Source organism: Mustela erminea, chromosome X (assembly GCF_009829155.1).
Source record: "Mustela erminea isolate mMusErm1 chromosome X, mMusErm1.Pri, whole genome shotgun sequence".
NCBI lineage: Eukaryota > Metazoa > Chordata > Mammalia > Carnivora > Mustelidae > Mustela > Mustela erminea.
In genome coordinates this window covers 56,671,549-56,688,444 of record NC_045635.1, presented here as the reverse complement: position 1 = coordinate 56,688,444, position 16,896 = coordinate 56,671,549, and the positions used below count along the sequence as shown (strand labels likewise).

The following is a 16,896-nucleotide window of genomic DNA, read 5'->3' as shown; positions in this document are numbered from 1 at the left end:
GTATATACACCTCATCTTCTTGATCCATTCATCTGTTGATGGACATCTAGGTTCTTTCCATAGTTTGGCTATTGTGGACATTGCTGCTGTAATATTCGGGTGCACGTGCCCCTTTGGATCACTATGTTTGTATCTTTAGGGTAAATACCCAGTAGTGCAATTGCTGGGTCATAGGGCAGTTCTATTTTCAACATTTTGAGGAACCTCCATGCTGTTTTCCAGAGTGGCTGCACCAGCTTGCATTCCCACCAACAGTGTAGGAGGGTTCCCCTTTCTCCGCATCCTCGCCAGCATCTGTCATTTCCTGACTTGTTGATTTTAGCCATTCTGACTGGTGTGAGGTGATATCTCATTGTGGTTTTGATTTGTATTTCCCTGATGCCGAGTGATATGGAGCACTTTTTCATGTGTCTGTTGGCCATCTGGATGTCTTCTTTGCAGAAATGTCTGTTCATGTCCTCTGCCCATTTCTTGACTGGATTATTTGTTCTTTGGGTGTTGAGTTTGCTAAGTTCTTTATAGATTTTGGACACTAGCCCTTTATCTGATAGGTCGTTTGCAAATATCTTCTCCCATTCTGTCAGTTGTCTTTTGATTTTGTTAACTGTTTCCTTTGCTGTGCAAAAGCTTTTGATCTTGATGAAATCCCAATAGTTTATTTTTGCCCTTGCTTCCCTTGCCTTTGGCGATGTTCCTAGGAAGATGTTGCTGCGGCTGAGGTCGAAGAGGTTGCTGCCTGTGTTCTCCTCAAGGATTTTGATGGATTCCTTTCGCATATTGAGGTCCTTCATCCATTTTGAGTCTATTTTCGTGTGTGGTGTAAGGAAATGGTCCAATTTCATTTTTCTGCATGTGGCTGTCCAATTTTCCCAGCACCATTTATTGAAGAGGCTGTCTTTTTTCTATTGGACATTCTTTCCTGCTTTGTCGAAGATGAGTTGACCATAGAGTTGAGGGTCTATTTCTGGGCTCTCTATTCCGTTCCATTGATCTATGTGTCTGTTTTTTTGCCAGTACCATGCTGTCTTGATTATGACAGCTTTGTAATAGAGCTTGAAATCCGGGATTGTGATGCCACCAACTTTGGCTTTCTTTTTCAATATCCCTTTGGCTATTCGAAGTCTTTTCTGGTTCCATATAAATTTTAGAATTATTTGTTCCATTTCCTTGAAAAAGATGGATGGTACTTTGATAGGAATTGCATTAAATGTGTAGATTGCTTTAGGTAGCATAGACATTTTCACAATATTTATTCTTCCAATCCAGGAGCATGGAACATTTTTCCATTTCTCTGTGTCTTCCTCAATTTCTTTCATGAGTACTTTATAGTTTTCTGAGTATAGATTCTGTGCCTCTTTGGTTAGGTTTATTCCTAGGTATCTTATGGTTTGGGGTGCAATTGTAAATGGGATGGACTCCTTAATTTCTCTTTCTTCTGTCTTGTTGTTGGTGTAGAGAAATGCAACTGATTTCTGTGCATTGATTTTATATCCTGACACTTTACTGAACTCCTACACAAGTTCTAGCAGTTTTGGAGTGGAGTCTTTTGGGTTTTCCACATATAGTATCATATCATCTGCGAAGAGTGATAATTTGACTTCTTCTTTGCCAATTTGGATGCCTTTAATTTCCTTTTGTTGTCTGATTGCTGAGGCTAGGACCTCTAGTACTATGTTGAATAGCAGTGGTGATAATGGACATCCCTGCCATGTTCCTGACCTTAGCGGAAAAGCTTTCAGTTTTTCTCCATTGAGAATGATATTTGCGGTGGGTTTTTCATAGATGGCTTTGATGATATTGAGGTATGTGCCCTCTATCCCTACACTTTGAAGAGTTTTGATCAGGAAGGGATGCTGTACTTTGTCTAATGCTTTTTCAGCATCTATTGAGAGTATCATATGGTTCTTGTTCTTTCTTTTATTGATGTGTTGTATCACATTGACTGATTTGCGGATGTTGAACCAACCTTGCAGCCCTGGAATAAATCCCACTTGGTTGTGGTGAATAATCCTTTTAATGTACTGTTGAATCCTATTGGCTAGTATTTTGGTGAGAATTTTCGCATCTGTGCTCATCAAGGATATAGGTCTATAGCTCTCTTTTTTGATGGGATCATTGTCTGGTTTTGGGATCAAGGTGATGCTGGCCTCATAAAATGAGTTTGGAAGTTTTCCTTCCATTTCTATTTTTTTGGAACAGTTTCAGGAGAATAGGAATTAGTTCTTCTTTAAATGTTTGGTAGAATTCCCCCGGGAAGCCGTCTGGTCATGGGCTTTTGTTTGTTTGGAGATTTTTAATGACTGTTTCAATCTCCTTACTGGTTATGGGTCTGTTCAGGCTCTCTATTTCTTCCTGGTTCAGTTGTGGTAGTTTATATGTTTCTGGGAATGCATCCATTTCTTCCAGATTGTCAAATTTGTTGGCGTAGAGTTGCTCATAGTATGTTCTTATAATAGTTTGTATTTCTTTGGTGTTAGTTGTGATCTCTCCTCTTTCATTCATGATTTTATTTATTTGGGTCCTTTCTCTTTTCTTTTTGATAAGTCGGGCCAGGGGTTTATCAATTTTATTAATTCTTTCAAAGAACCAACTCCTAGTTTCGTTGATTTGCTCTATTGTTTTTTCGGTTTCTATTTCATTGATTTCTGCTCTGATCTTTATGATTTCTCTTCTCCTGCTGGGCTTAGGGTTTCTTCCTTGTTCTTTCTCCAGCTCCTTTAGGTGTAGGGTTAGGTTGTGTACCTCAGACCTTTCTTGTTTCTTGAGAAAAGCTTGTACCGCTATATATTTTCCTCTCAGGACTGCCTTTGTTGTGTCCCACAGATTTTGAACCATTGTATTTTCATTATCATTTGTTTCCATGATTTTTTTCAATTCTTCTTTAATTTCCCGGTTGACCCACTCATTCTTTAGAAGGATGCTGTTTAGTTTCCATGTATTTGGGCTCTTTCCAAACTTCCTTTTGTGGTTGAGTTCTAGCTTTAGAGCATTGTGGTCTGAAAATATGCAGGGAATGATCCCAATATTTTGATACCGGTTGAGTCCTGATTTAGGACTGAGGATGTGATCTATTCTGGAGAATGTTCCATGTGCAGTAGAGAAGAATGTGTATTCTGTTGCTTTGGGATGAAAAGTTCTGAATATATCTGTGATGTCCATCTGGTCCAGTGTGTCGTTTAAGGCCTTTATTTCCTTGCTGATCTTTTGCTTGGATGATCTGTCCATTTCAGTGAGGGGAGTGTTAAAGTCCCCTACTATTATTGTATTGTTGTTGATGTGTTTCTTTGATTTTGTTATTAATTGGTTTATATAGTTGGCTGCTCCCACATTGGGGGCATAGATATTTAAAATTGTTAGATCTTCTTGTTGGACAGACCCTTTGAGTATGATATAGTGTCCTTCCTCATCTCTTATTATAGTCTTTGGCTTAAAATCTAATGGATCTGATATAAGGATTGCCACTCCTGCTTTCTTCTGATGTCCATTAGCATGGTAAATTCTTTTCCACCCCCTCACTTTAAATCTGGACGTGTCTTCGGGCTTAAAATGAGTTTCTTGGAGGCAACATATAGATGGGTTCTGTTTTTTTATCCATTCTGATACCCTGTGTCTTTTGACAGGGGCATTAGGCCATTAACATTCAGGGTAACTATTGAGAGATATGAATTTAGTGCCATTGTATTGCCTGTAAGGTGACTGTTACTGTATATGGTCTCCGTTCCTTTCTGATCTACCACTTGTAGGCTCTCTCTTTGCTTAGAGGACCCCTTTCAATATTTCCTGTAGAGCTGGTTTGGTGTTTGCAAATTCTTTCAGTTTTTGTTTGTCCTGGAAGCTTTTAATCTCTCCTTCTATTTTCAATGATAGCCTAACTGGATATAGTATTCTTGGCTGCATGTTTTTCTCGTTTAGTGCTCTGAAAATATCATGCCAGCTCTTTCTGGCCTGCCAGGTCTCTGTGGATAAGTCAATTGCCAATCTAATATTTTTACCATTGTATGTTACAGACTTCTTTTCCCGGGCTGCTTTCAGGATTTTCTCTTTGTCACTGAGACTTGTAAATTTTACTATTAGGTGACGGGGTGTGGGCCTATTCTTACTGATTTTGAGGGGCGTTCTCTGAACCTCCTGAATTTTGATGCTCGTTCCCTTTGCCATATTGGGGAAATTCTCCCCAGTAATTCTCTCCAGTATACCTTCTGCTCCCCTCTCTCTTTCTTCTTCTTCAGGAATCCCAATTATTCTAATGTTGTTTCGTCTTATGGTGTCACTTATCTCTCGAGTTCTCCCCTCATGGTCCAGTAGCTGTTTGTCCCTCTTTTGCCCAGCTTCTTTATTCTCTGTCATTTGGTCTTCTATATCACTAATTCTTTCTTCTGCCTCATTTATCCTAGCAGTGAGAGCCTCCATTTTTGATTGCACCTCATTAATAGCTTTTTTGATTTCAACTTGGTTAGATTTTAGTTCTTTTATTTCTCCAGAAAGGGCTTTTATATCTCCCAAGAGGGTTTCTCGAATATCTTCCATGCCTTTTTCGAGTCCGGCTAGAACCTTGAGAATTGTCATTCTGAACTCTAGATCAGACATATTACCAATGTCTGTATTGATTAGGTCCCTAGCCTTCGGTACTGCCTCTTGTTCTTTTTTTTTTGTGGTGAATTTTTCCGTCTTGTCATTTTGTCCAGATAAGAGTATATAAAGGAGCAAGTAAAATACTAAAAGGGTGGCAACAACCCCAGGAAAATATGCTTAAACCAAATCAGAAGAGATCATAAATCGTGAGGGGGGAGAAAGGGGATTAAAAAGAGGTTCAAAAAGGAAGAAAGAAAAAAAAAGGAAAAAAAAAGAATTTAAAAAAGAAAACAAATAAAAATATAAAAAGGAAAAAATATATATATTAGATAAACTAGTTAAAAAACGTTAAAAAAAGAAAAGGGTAAAAGTTAAAAAAAATTTTACTAGAAGGCGAGAAAAAAAATGAAAAAGAAAAAAATTAAATTAACTCCATGACTAAAAAAAAATCACAGGGAGAAAGCCATGAGTTCTGTGCTTTGCTTTCTCCTCCTCTGGAATTCTGACGCTCTCCTTGGTATTGAGACCGCACTCCTTGGTAGGTGAACTTGGTCTTGGCTGGATTTCTTGTTGGTCTTCTGGGGGAGGGTCTGGTGTAGTGATTCTCAAGTGTCTTTGCCCCAGGCGGAATTGCACCGCCCTTACACGGGCCGGGCTGAGTAATCTGCTCGGCTTTGCTTTCAGGAGCTTTTGTTCCCTGAGCGCTTTCCGTAGAGTTCCAGAGGATGGGAATACAAATGGCGGCCGCCTGGTCTCCGGCCCGGAGGAGCTGAGAGCCCGGGGCCCCACTCCTCAGTGTGCCCTCAGAGAACAGTGCCCAGTAACTCCCGTCTGCCTGACCTCCGGCCGCGCTCCGAGCTCACCGAGCCTGTGGCTGGTTCAAGGTAACCCTGAGCTGCGAGCTTACTGTCGGCTCTGTCTCTGTAGCTGGTTTTCCCGTTCCAATACCCACAAGCTCTGCGACACTCAGACACCCCCGATCCTTCTGTGACCCTGCGGGACCTGAGGCCACGCTGACCCCGCGTGGGCTTCGCCCCGGTTTAGCCTTTGGAGCGATGTCCCTCAGTGGAACAGACTTTTAAAAGTCCTGATTTTGTGCTCTGTTGCTCCGCCGCTTGCCAGGAGCCGGCCCCTTCCCCCAGGGTCTATCTTCCCGTCGCTTTGGATTCACGTCTCCGCCAGTCCTACCTTTCAGAAAGTGGCTGTTTTTCTGTTTCCAGAATTGCTGTTCTTCTTCTCTTCTATCTGCCCGTGGATTTGCAGGTGTTTGCAATCTTTAGATAAGCTATTTAGCTGATCTCCTGCTAGCTGAAGTAGTCTCAGCCTGCTACTTCTCCGCCATCTTGACTCCTCCTCTCTCTTTTTTTTTTTTTTTTTTTTTTTTGGCATTAGGTTATGGCCCTTTCAGCTACTCTACTGTGTTATGTTATATAAAGAACAGTGGACTGGAAATGAAAACTGTTTTATTCTGGCTCCTTTTAACAGTGTTGGGTAAGCAGCCTTCCCTCTCCGGCCCTCAGCTTTTCATTTTGTAAAATAAGAAAATAGAATTAATTATCTCTAAAATTCCTTTCATCTCTAATGTTCTGTGCCTGATATGACTCTACAATAAGAAACCAATACTCAGTGCCTCCATCTCCTAGTAACAGGAAACATCAAAAAAAAATTTAAAGAATGGCTTTTGTATCCAGTTATCTATTGCCACTATAATGCTGCATACCAAACCATTCAAAATTCAATAGATTAAAACAATAAGCATTCATCTAGTCCTTGAGTCTGCAGATTGGCAACTTAGGTTGGGTACAGCTGCGAAGTTCTAGTCTTAGAGGGCTCACTCATTTGTTGACAGTCATTTGGTAGTGGGCTAATCTAGAATAGCTATGGCTAGGATGACTAGGCTATGTTCCAGCAGGCGAACTCAGGCATGTTCTCTCAGGATACGGCCATGAAATGAGAGACAAATAAAAAACACATAGAGCTTCAGGTATTCTGGATCAGAAATTGCACACCATTACTTTTGCCAGATTTTATTAGGCAAAGCAAGCTATGAAGACCACCTAGAAAGAAGGGGTAGAGAACAGGTTCTGCCTTTTATTGAGCGGAACTCCAAAGTCACATGGCAAAGGGTAGGGATTCAGAGAGGGGTAAAACACTGGGACACTAGTGCAATCAACTTACTATATTCTTCTAGCCAAATATATTTTCTCAATTCTTGCTTCTCATCATGCCTCCACGCTCAGCAGGTAGTACCTATTTATTGCCTACTTTTCTTTTAACTAACTCAACATGTTTCTTGAACACCTGCTTTGTGCAAGGCACTCATTCTTAGGTTGTTGGAGTATAAAACTTTCTGTAAGAGTAGCAGAGCACAGGAGGAAGAGCATAGGCTTTTGAGTAAAAACGAGAGCTGTGTTCATGTTCCGCCTTTGCTGCTTACCAAATCCAAACTGCTTCCTCCTCTAAAAATGAAGGAAACTACCTCAAAAGGTTCATGTAAGATAAAGGTAGCATGTAGAAATCCACAGCACATAAATAAGATTCATTCCCTCCTCCTCATCTTTGATTCTTTTTCAGTGCTGCTCTTTAGCAACTATACCTGTCAATAAGACTGAAACAGTACATTCTCTCAACGTGAATCGCATCTGCAGACTCAAATTTACATTTCTAGCTATGATTTTTACTATACTTAAAACTCATATTTCCAGTTGTTTTTAGGATATGGCCACTTTGATAGCAAACTCAGCACCTCCCCAACTCTCCTCAGAACACACCATTCTTCCAGACCCATGGTTAGAAATATATTGGCACTCCTTTCTTCTCTCTACCCTACTTGCAATCCAATTTTTCAATATGTCCTCATTTATTCCTTTATAAGTAACTTTCTTTGAGATAGTCCCCTGCTCCAGAACTTTTGAAAACATCCTATTTCCTACCACAGTACTCACTAATCCTACCACAACTACTCACAATTTCCTACTTTTCAATACTTACCCTCAATGACTTGGTCTCATCTTATCCATCAACTTTATTTCCCAAAGTTAGTTGAATTCATTTCAGTATGCAAGCTATCATTAGAAAAGGGTCAATATTTACATGAAGATCAACTTTCCAATTGTGTTCTTGAGACTGGCTTTATCACCCAAGGCATACTACTTCACTTATTTGAGCCTACCTCCTTAGCTATAAGCTTAGAAGTTTTATCTGCCTTGTAAAGTGAAATATATAAAGGCAGCTAGAAAATTTTCACAACACATTCTGACATGTACAGGACAGTGACACACTTGCACATGTGTAGATACATGGCTTTAGACTTGGTTGCTACCTCTCATCTTTCTTCTTAAATATTCCCTACCATCTGAAATGTCCCCCTCTCCTCTTGGATGATACAAATTCTCCCAATATTTCAAAGACTTTCTCCTATATTCACTGACCATTCTAAGGTTTTATGTGGTACCAAAAATAAGAATCACAATGCATTTCAACTATGAGTGTGCACGGATGGTGAGGAATTTGGTTTCTCCAAGTAGATCATAAACTGAAGGCAGAAACCAGTATTGTCCCCAGCAGATGGGTGAAAACCCAGTTTCCCACCATATTATTAAGCTACCTGATTGATGTGGCTTAGTTTAAGTGGGTACGTATGATTTTAATTTGGCAAGGAACTAATATAGAAGACTATGGAGTCATAAAACCTGAGTTTGAACCCAGGCTGCACCACTCACTGCAACTCTGGACAATTTATTTAACCTCCCCAAATTCCCAGGTTTCAAAACTTTTAAATAAGGTTAATAACAAAACTTTAAAAGGCGGCTGTGATTAGAAAATACTGTTATAAAGCAGCTAACATAATAACCTGGTATATATTACTTGCTCAGTAAATGTGATTTAAAATTACTGCCTGTCCAATCCTACACAGCATTCAATACTGTCTGATGACAATATATTACCTCTGAAAACAGTATGTAGCAAATATCTGTGTCATTCCCCTCAAGAATGGACATGTACAAAATCTCCTTTTCCAGTGTTTTTATTTGCATGTTTAACATTCACAAATCATCTTACAGATTTACTCTTTCCATAGGTTCATTATTTACAGGAAAGATCAGGATTAAAATGGAGTATTGAAGAGAACCAAGAAATTACCAGCAGTGATGGCACAGAGCCCAAAGGCTCTGAAATAAACAGAACAGAGTGAACAAGAGTAGCATGTGGTTACTTCCTACCAGGTGGAACCACTGACTTCATTAAAGCAAAGCCCTTACTCTGTTATTTTCCCCACCTAGTTTAAACCAATTAAAAAAGATTTTTTCTCACACTACTGCTCTCTGAGGTCTTAGAAATATAACTGGTATTATAAGTGACTAGATGCATCCTCTGACTATAAGCACCTGAATAAACAGGTTAAATTTTGATGCACTAATCTTCCCTCTGGGAGAATTAAAATGAAAGAGGCAGAAGTTGGTTGACTCTTAAGACTTTGGGAAAAAGAAGAGGAGCGTGCATGCGTGCATGTGTCAGGTGGGGGAAAGGAGACAAAAGGGGCTGAAGGTGGGGGAAGGCAGGAAACCTAACTCTTTCCAACGTACAACTGCTCTTGTGTTTTTCTCAGATGCTAATATAGTGTTCTATTACTCAGGGGGGGAAAAAAAGAATGACAGTTATCTATCTCCAGTCAGTTGTAGGGTGTAATGGCTAATGACAGGGAGCATACCCATACCCTGGGAAAAGGGTATATTCAGTTCATGTATATAACAATGCAATTCAAAACTGTGTCCTACTATGCTCCCATTTAGTGTTTTCCTATTTTAAATCAATTTACTGTGTGACCTTGGGCAATTTACTTAACCTTTCTGTGACTCAATTTTCTACTTATAAAATGAGAATTGCAGCACTTTTTGTTACGGAGTAGAGGAGATACATAAAAAGCACTTAAGAATAGTGCCTGGCCAAATCAATAGAGACAGAAAGCAGACTGGTGGTTGCCAGAGGCTGGGGAGAAGGGGAAAAGAAGTGATGCTACTGGATATGGGATTTTACTGGGAGGTGATGAAAATGTTCTAAAATGAGCTAGTGGTGATAATACACAATTATGTGAATATACTGAAAAAAATCACTTAATTGTACATCACTTTAAAAGGATGAATTTTGTGGTAAAGTATATCTCAACAAAGCTGTTATAAAAATTCTTAAAAAAATAGAATATTGCCTGGCACAATGTAAGTGCCCAATAAATATTAGCCATTATTAGTAGTAATATTATTGTCATTATTATTACTTAGCCATCTTATGGCCTGAGTAAATCCCTAGAAATTCTTTATTTTCAATAAAAGCCCACAGAATCTAGAAAAGTATTTATAATTTACATACATGAATTAACATTCACAGATTTATCTCTATCCAAACTGTCTCAGAAATTAACAGTCTAATTAAGAATAACAATTTCAGTATCTTACTCTGGAATAAAACAGCTCATGCAATGGATGTCTGATCATATCATTATAGCATGTAGATAAATTCCAATGACTTGACATCACCCAAGGATTTGAAATGACAGGAAATTTTCATTTTCATCTTTAGGAAGTCCAGGTAGAGTAAGTAGTTTGATTATAAGAAGTATACAATTAAATCTTTAACTACAGGCTTGCTAGCCTTCTAATCACATCTGGGAGATACTTTATAAAAAGACAAATACAGTAAACAGTAAAATGCTGACTGGTCCTATGTCCTGTGACAAGCCCACCTTGCTCAACAACAGAAAAATCCATCACAATAAAAAGATCCTATTCAACTCATGTAATAAGAATCCCAAGAGGCAAAAGACTTGACAATTAATCGTTGACATTTAAGACTACACTGCACATTCAAATACGTTTGCATCAGTTGAGTTTTTATAATCTGAAGAGCAATTATATCCAGTCTTCACCTTTCTATTGCTAAAGAATGTTACAACAGAGGCTCAGTCTCAGAAGTAGGGTCAGCAAATGACAACCCAAGACAGTGATGCACCACATTCGGCAAGGATGCAGTATATTTGGGTAATGATGCTCACACACGTGAGTTTCAACTAAAGCATGAAACTTCCCAATTCCTAGAACAGGATTTCCTTTGTTAAAATCCCTTTCTCTTCTAGTCCTTCTTTCTATAATTAGCCATGTGCCTTTGCAGCAAACCAGGGAAAGCTGTGTTGAGGGTTATAACTTCCAGATAATCAGGTCTTCTGCCACAGAGAGCAATGCACTTTTTTTGCATATATTAAGAAAATAATCATTTATACCATAAAACTGACAATTCATTTTCAGAAAGATAATCTCCATTTTACCCATCTTCATTTAAATCAAATAAAACCATTCCTTAAATCACCCAAGAGCAAGAGATTAACACACAGAACAAACTGCCTTAACACCCAATATAACCCCCTCCCCACCATAAAACTGCCACCCCTGTTGTAACCTTAAACATTTCTGATCAAAATATTTAGCCTGAGTAAAATTCGGTAGGCAATTCCCTTTTGAAAAACATGATCATTTCTTTAATTTTACATTATAACCACTGGGACAGATAATGAAATAACTTTGGAAAAGAGAAGTTTTTAGTAAAGGTTGGGAAATTTCAGACGATGGAAATTTCAGACGATGATAACTTAAGGACCAATTTCAAAATCAAAACCAGTTTCAAAATATTGTCTTTACCAATTCAAGACTGAAAAATTGGCTTTGTGCTCAGCAGGTTTATTTTAAAATTTAGAAGAGAAATTAAAATGAATACAAATATATAATAACCAAAACGTCTGGAGAAGGCTGGTATTGAGAGGACCAACTTTGAAATGCTCAGTAATTTAGTGATAACTCCAAGAACCCATTTGTCCTAGTAGTATTCTTGGCTAATCTGGGAATGGACAAAATACGTTTTTAAAATTATATATCCATGTGTAGATAGTCTTTAGATAAAAAAATGAATAAATATTTAGATTCCATGATAAAGAAAATCCATGGAATAAATTCCTATCTTTATAAGTAACTGTATATACAATGAATGTTTTCGGCCTGACTCCTAATCTTTTGTCTATTAAGAGTTCTTCAATGTGCAATTTATAGATGGCAGCAGTTCATATTACCCTAAAGGAACCCTGTTTAGCTTCGAATCAGCCTTTCCAGACACTCTGCTCCCTGAAAAGCCTTCACACTTGTGTGTATAAAGAGCTGAGAATACAAGTAGGTGCACATGTGCAAAAAAAAGTACTCGTCTAAAGAAGAGCTAAGCAGCTTTACAAATATAGTCTAAAACCAAGAAAATAAATTGCTATTCCCCAACACAAAAAGCACAACTAATGAAAAAACTGCTAAGCCCACTATGAAGAGGTGGCAGCTGTAAACCCATGGCATCCAACGTCATGCTCTAAGCATCTAGCTGTTCTGTGAACCAGCCATCAGAACGCTAAATCCCTCCATGTGCATGGGGTTAAATGCAGGCTTCTGATTTAGCTTTACTTTCTAGTTAAAGCCCAGACTACACAGAATAACGAGGGCTTCCTTAGAGCTATGCTGTGTCCAAAATGCCTCAATCTACCCTGAAGAACAAGTGCCCAAATGATAATATGCATTAAGGGCCTACTGATCTAAAATTCTTGAGGTCTCCCACTTGGATAAGTTCAAGCACTGGTCCACCAAGAGCTTCAATGACAGGAAAATTACATATTGACTACGAACAGCTTGCATATTCAGAGCTAGGGAGCAAGATTAAAAACTAGAGTGTCAATGAGGTGCTGCTGTTAATAAGCATGGTGGAAAGGGAACCATACAGAACAACTAAAGAAGCTGATTCTTTACCTGTCCTTCGCTTTTTTAGAAAGCAACAAGTGCAGAATTTTCTCCGGTCAAAATCTGAATACTGGTTAATGCATGTTTTCTCCTCTGCAATTATGAAGCCCCTTCCCAACCTCTGTCATTGCCTTTTTAATCCTAAGAAAGAAATAAAACAAAATGGATAGACTACCCATTCCTATTTATGAAAAGAGAGGCATATTCTAATAGTCATAAGGCAAGGTGTTTAAGATCCGCACCTGAACTGGTATTCTCAAAACTGAAAATACAGCAGTTAATTCCACTCAACTTGCAGGATGCATTCATGTGCTTCCCAAATCATTGGCTGTCACTTGAATGGACCACAGTGACCCTATCACGCCTTAAGGCAGCACTATACTGCATATACTACATATTTTAAAGAAATAACATCAAGAGGCAAAGGACAGCCTTTCAAACATCAGTTCCTTATAAGCAATGATGGTGCTTTATGGCTCCCTTTTAATATCCTCACATACCAAATACCTCCAAAATTACACAAAAGAGGGCCAGAGGGAAAGCTCCATGGTGAATTGCATCTTTCAGATGAGCTTTCAATTCACTGGTTTTTAATTTCCATTTCCTGATTTACTGAGGAGTGAATGTGAGAATCATCCAACTGATGACAAAATAGAACAAGAAAACAGGATAAATGGCCAGGGCTTTGCGGTTTGGAGGCTGGCTATCGGCAAGAAAAGCTGTAGAGGCTAAACAAAACAAACAAAACAAAATGGAATCTTTAATATAATAAGATTGTCACAGCCACTAACATTTACTATACTTTAATGTGCTTGGCATAGTCTGGAACACAGAATTACACAAAAAGTTCAGTTATATTTGTGACCTTTGGGGAAAAACGCATTCTGCGGCATAGTTTTTCCAGACAATTGAGAGCTACTTGTTTCCAATACTAAACTCTGAAAGTTGTCAACCATTTCACATGAAAATCTTTCTAAAAGGGGCTTCCTAACCTTTTCTGAGAAGTTACTGACCTGTGATGAATACACTGAGAAAAATGTCTAAGGTGAGTTGCTCCTATGGCAAATGGCCTCATACTGCTATGCTTCTTGAGTAATTGTTCTCATTATTCAGTTATTGGCTCTTTTAGATGTTATTCTTCTTGTCCACCCAGGAAATGAGACTCAACCTTTCACACATCTGATCATCCGTTGCAGGCAATCTTTCCTGAGCAACCATAACATATCCTCCCATTGCAGGCAGAACTGCCCACGTACATCCTCTGTGTCCCCACCATACCCTGCACACACTTCCATCTCCCACCTGGGACACCTATTGCCCTTAAGTGTTTACATGTCTGGCTGCTCCACTATGTTATGAACTCTGAGGATAAAGACTGTGCCTAGCACAATGCCTGACACACAGTTTGTGCTCAAGAACTATCTGCTGAATTAGAAAATGGAATGCTTATAGGAACCTCTCTCTCTTCTAAGATTCTACTTCCTGAACAGCTATAAGCCTGGACACTAGATATTCACAACTACAAGTATGGTAAGTTATCAGACGCTAAGTGAGGGAATGAGGGGGTTCTCCATGGGTAAAGCACTCAAGCTTAACACACAGTCTTTATAATATTAATTCTGGCATTCTCAGACTGTATTTTTGGATTACTTATTGGATTTTAACCATGTTCCAGAGAAAATGTGTATGTTAATGCACTTAAAAATATTAGGCAGTCTGTCTATCCCATGAAGTAAGAAGCCAGTGAGCAGTTCTAGTTGAAGGTAGAATTTTAGGAATGCAAAAACAATGAGCACATAGCATTCACTGCCACCACTATAGGCTCTTCCTAATTTTCGGCAGAATTTTCTACTGAAGCAGAAAACTACTACATGATAATACACATAACAACCTATACTGGGAGGTAGTATAATACAGTTCTAAACAGGTGTGTCACCTGCTTGGGTTTGAAACATAATTCCCCTATTCACTAGTTATGTGTCCTAGGGCAAGTGTTTTAACCTCACTGGGTCTGTTCCTCATATGTAAAAAAAGGGACTAAGAATACTACTTTTTATTTGAGTTGTAAGGGTTAAGTGCGATAATACATATAAAGCACTCACAACAGTGCTTGGCCTAGAATAAGCAATCTGTAAATGCTGGCTACTATTCTTATCTTGATTAATTTGTTAGGAAAAGGCCCAAGTCATTTCTCAAGTCACCTACGCCTCCTATATGTTAGGATCTGAGCTAGGTCTAGTATAATCTCCTTTCCTGACCCTATCAATTATTTAAGAATAAAAAAGAAAGAATATGACCCTCTGCATCTCACAAGGCCAGATATCCAACTCTGATAAGATGTTGCCTACTTGGAGAAGAGGGTTCTGTGGATGATACTGGCAAGAATCCTATCACTCTCATATGACTCAGGAGTTACACTGCACCTCATCTGGTTGTCATCTCTAACTCATGTTTCTGTCTGCTTTGCTACTGTAGAGATAAGTACATTCTTACCTACTATAGACCAGGCAAACATCACGATCACCACAAAAAAACGGACCATGAAGTTTATAGGTCCTGGCTCGGCCAAAAGCACCAACCGGCAAACCAGCATTGCCACCGTCAAGGGAAGTATACAGTAACCCAGCACACAGAGGCTCTGAAAAAAAGATCTAAAAAATAACATACATCTTTAAAGATCATAAATATAGTTGATCTGTATCATGATATGGCTTATTTCACAGATTTCTAAATACGTAGATTGTTACCTTCCTTCAAATATGTAATACCTATACCCTAAGATTGATTCTATAAGGAGGCTTCTGTATTAAGCATAAGCTTTAATTTTTCTCTCCCTCTACTCTTTCTCCCTTCCTCTCAAACTCCTTGAGAGTCAACCACCTAAGGTACCAGATGATCTACTCTAATTCCTAGAGATTTCCTTCTCCCAATGAACTTCTAAGATAGTGGTTCTTAATCTTTTCTAGTTTAAAGACCTAGTTGAGAATTTGTTGGAAGCTATGGACCATCTCCTCCACAAAATGGACATAATCTTCTAACACAAAAAAAAGTCTCCACATGATTTCAGGAGCTGGAGAGAGCATCTGAAGCTTATCACAGGACCCTAGATAATTTAAGGTAAGTTAAACTAGGTGATCTCTGTTCGGTGGGTTTAAGAGAATTTCTCTTTAGCCCTCATTTATTTTCATTTTTCTTTAAAAAAATACCTAACTAGCCAGACTTCCTTAAAAGTCTAAGATATGCTATCTGGCAAGGCAAAAAGTACATTTTAATAATACTCACATGTTTCCTCCAAGAAGTTTTGAGTTGAGGGTGATGGTAACTGCACCAAACCAGACAATGACAAACACTTCTGCAAACTGGGGTCCTCCATCCTTTTCACTATCTATAGAGCTTCTTTGAAGCATTCTGTTAGAAGGAAATGGCATGAGAATTGCTTCATCTTTTATTTACGGCAATAAAGTTAAAGCAAACTTTGAATCAGGGAGCTGTCCTAAACCTCACCTGAAGATCTATAATATATAGGTTGTACGAAAGCAAGAAGTCAGAAATATTCGGTATGGCTCCCTTATTTCCAATTCCAAATGCCTCAGGACTGCATGGGTCACCACATCTGGCCTTGCTGGGATGTGTAAATGGATTACTGAAGACGTTTTTGGTTAAGCAGAGGTTAAAAACTGAAAGGTCAAATGTGGCTCCCAGACATGGAGTTATCAGTCCATACAAGATTTAAAATGGGTTTAAATTCAAGTGACAATATTTTAAAATTGGGAGGTTTCACTTAAAAATACATATTTCTGGATTTTCTTAAAAAACCTGAAGAATTTCTAACAGTGGGCCTACGTTCCTACATGGCAACAACTGGGAGCAGTTGACTGACATAGCAGCAGGTCCCTTCACAAGGGGCTTCAGGTCACCAAATCATGTACACATTCAGGTTACTTCTCTACCCCTTAGATACATTTGCATTTATAATCCTTCAGTTAAGGCTTTAGTTCTGACATTTATTTATTATTTTTTAAGATTTTATTTATATGAGAGAGAACAGAGCAAAAGAGAAAAAAATGAGCTGGGGTGGGGCAGAGGGAGAGGGAGAAACAGGCTACCTGCTGAGCAAGGAGCACGACTGGGGACTAGATGCCAGGACCCAGGGATCATAAGCTGAGCCCAAGGCAGACACTTAACTGACTGAGGCACCCAGGCACCCCTAGTTCTGACATTTCAGAATGGAAAGAGTCTATAAACCTATCTAGTTTATTTTTTTGAATCAAAACACAGATTATTACTAAAAGACTTCACTTTAAAATGGGGTAGTTCAGCAGGCACTGATATATCTTCTCTTTGTTTAAGAATTCTACAAACTTTTGAATTGTGGACTAGAACACTTGGACTGAATGTTATTTTTTTCCAGTAACACCAAACTCACAACCTCTTTTATTAAGTCTTGCCCTGCTATGCTGCTTGCCAGGGCAGACTTCTGTATTCTGTACCTGTATGTACTCCATTC

At 38.8% G+C, this 16,896-nt stretch overlaps 1 protein-coding gene across 2 annotated transcripts in view; it reads right to left on the bottom strand.

The window, feature by feature from the left end:
* Positions 1-5,919: 5,919 nt before the first annotated feature.
* The window catches only part of YIPF6 (Yip1 domain family member 6), a 43,140-nt gene continuing 32,163 nt past the window's right edge, over positions 5,920-16,896 (bottom strand). Inside the window, exons 5-7 of one of the 2 annotated variants that reach the window (XM_032330358.1) lie at positions 15,672-15,797; positions 14,883-15,040; positions 5,920-6,629 (exon numbers count right to left, since the gene is read on the bottom strand). In XM_032330358.1, the coding sequence (XP_032186249.1) occupies positions 6,553-6,629; positions 14,883-15,040; positions 15,672-15,797 (361 nt within the window). In that variant the 3' untranslated portion in view covers positions 5,920-6,552. Of the gene's footprint in view, positions 6,630-8,581; positions 13,118-14,882; positions 15,041-15,671; positions 15,798-16,896 lie in introns of those variants that run through there. The other variant, XM_032330357.1, reaches the window with a different exon arrangement.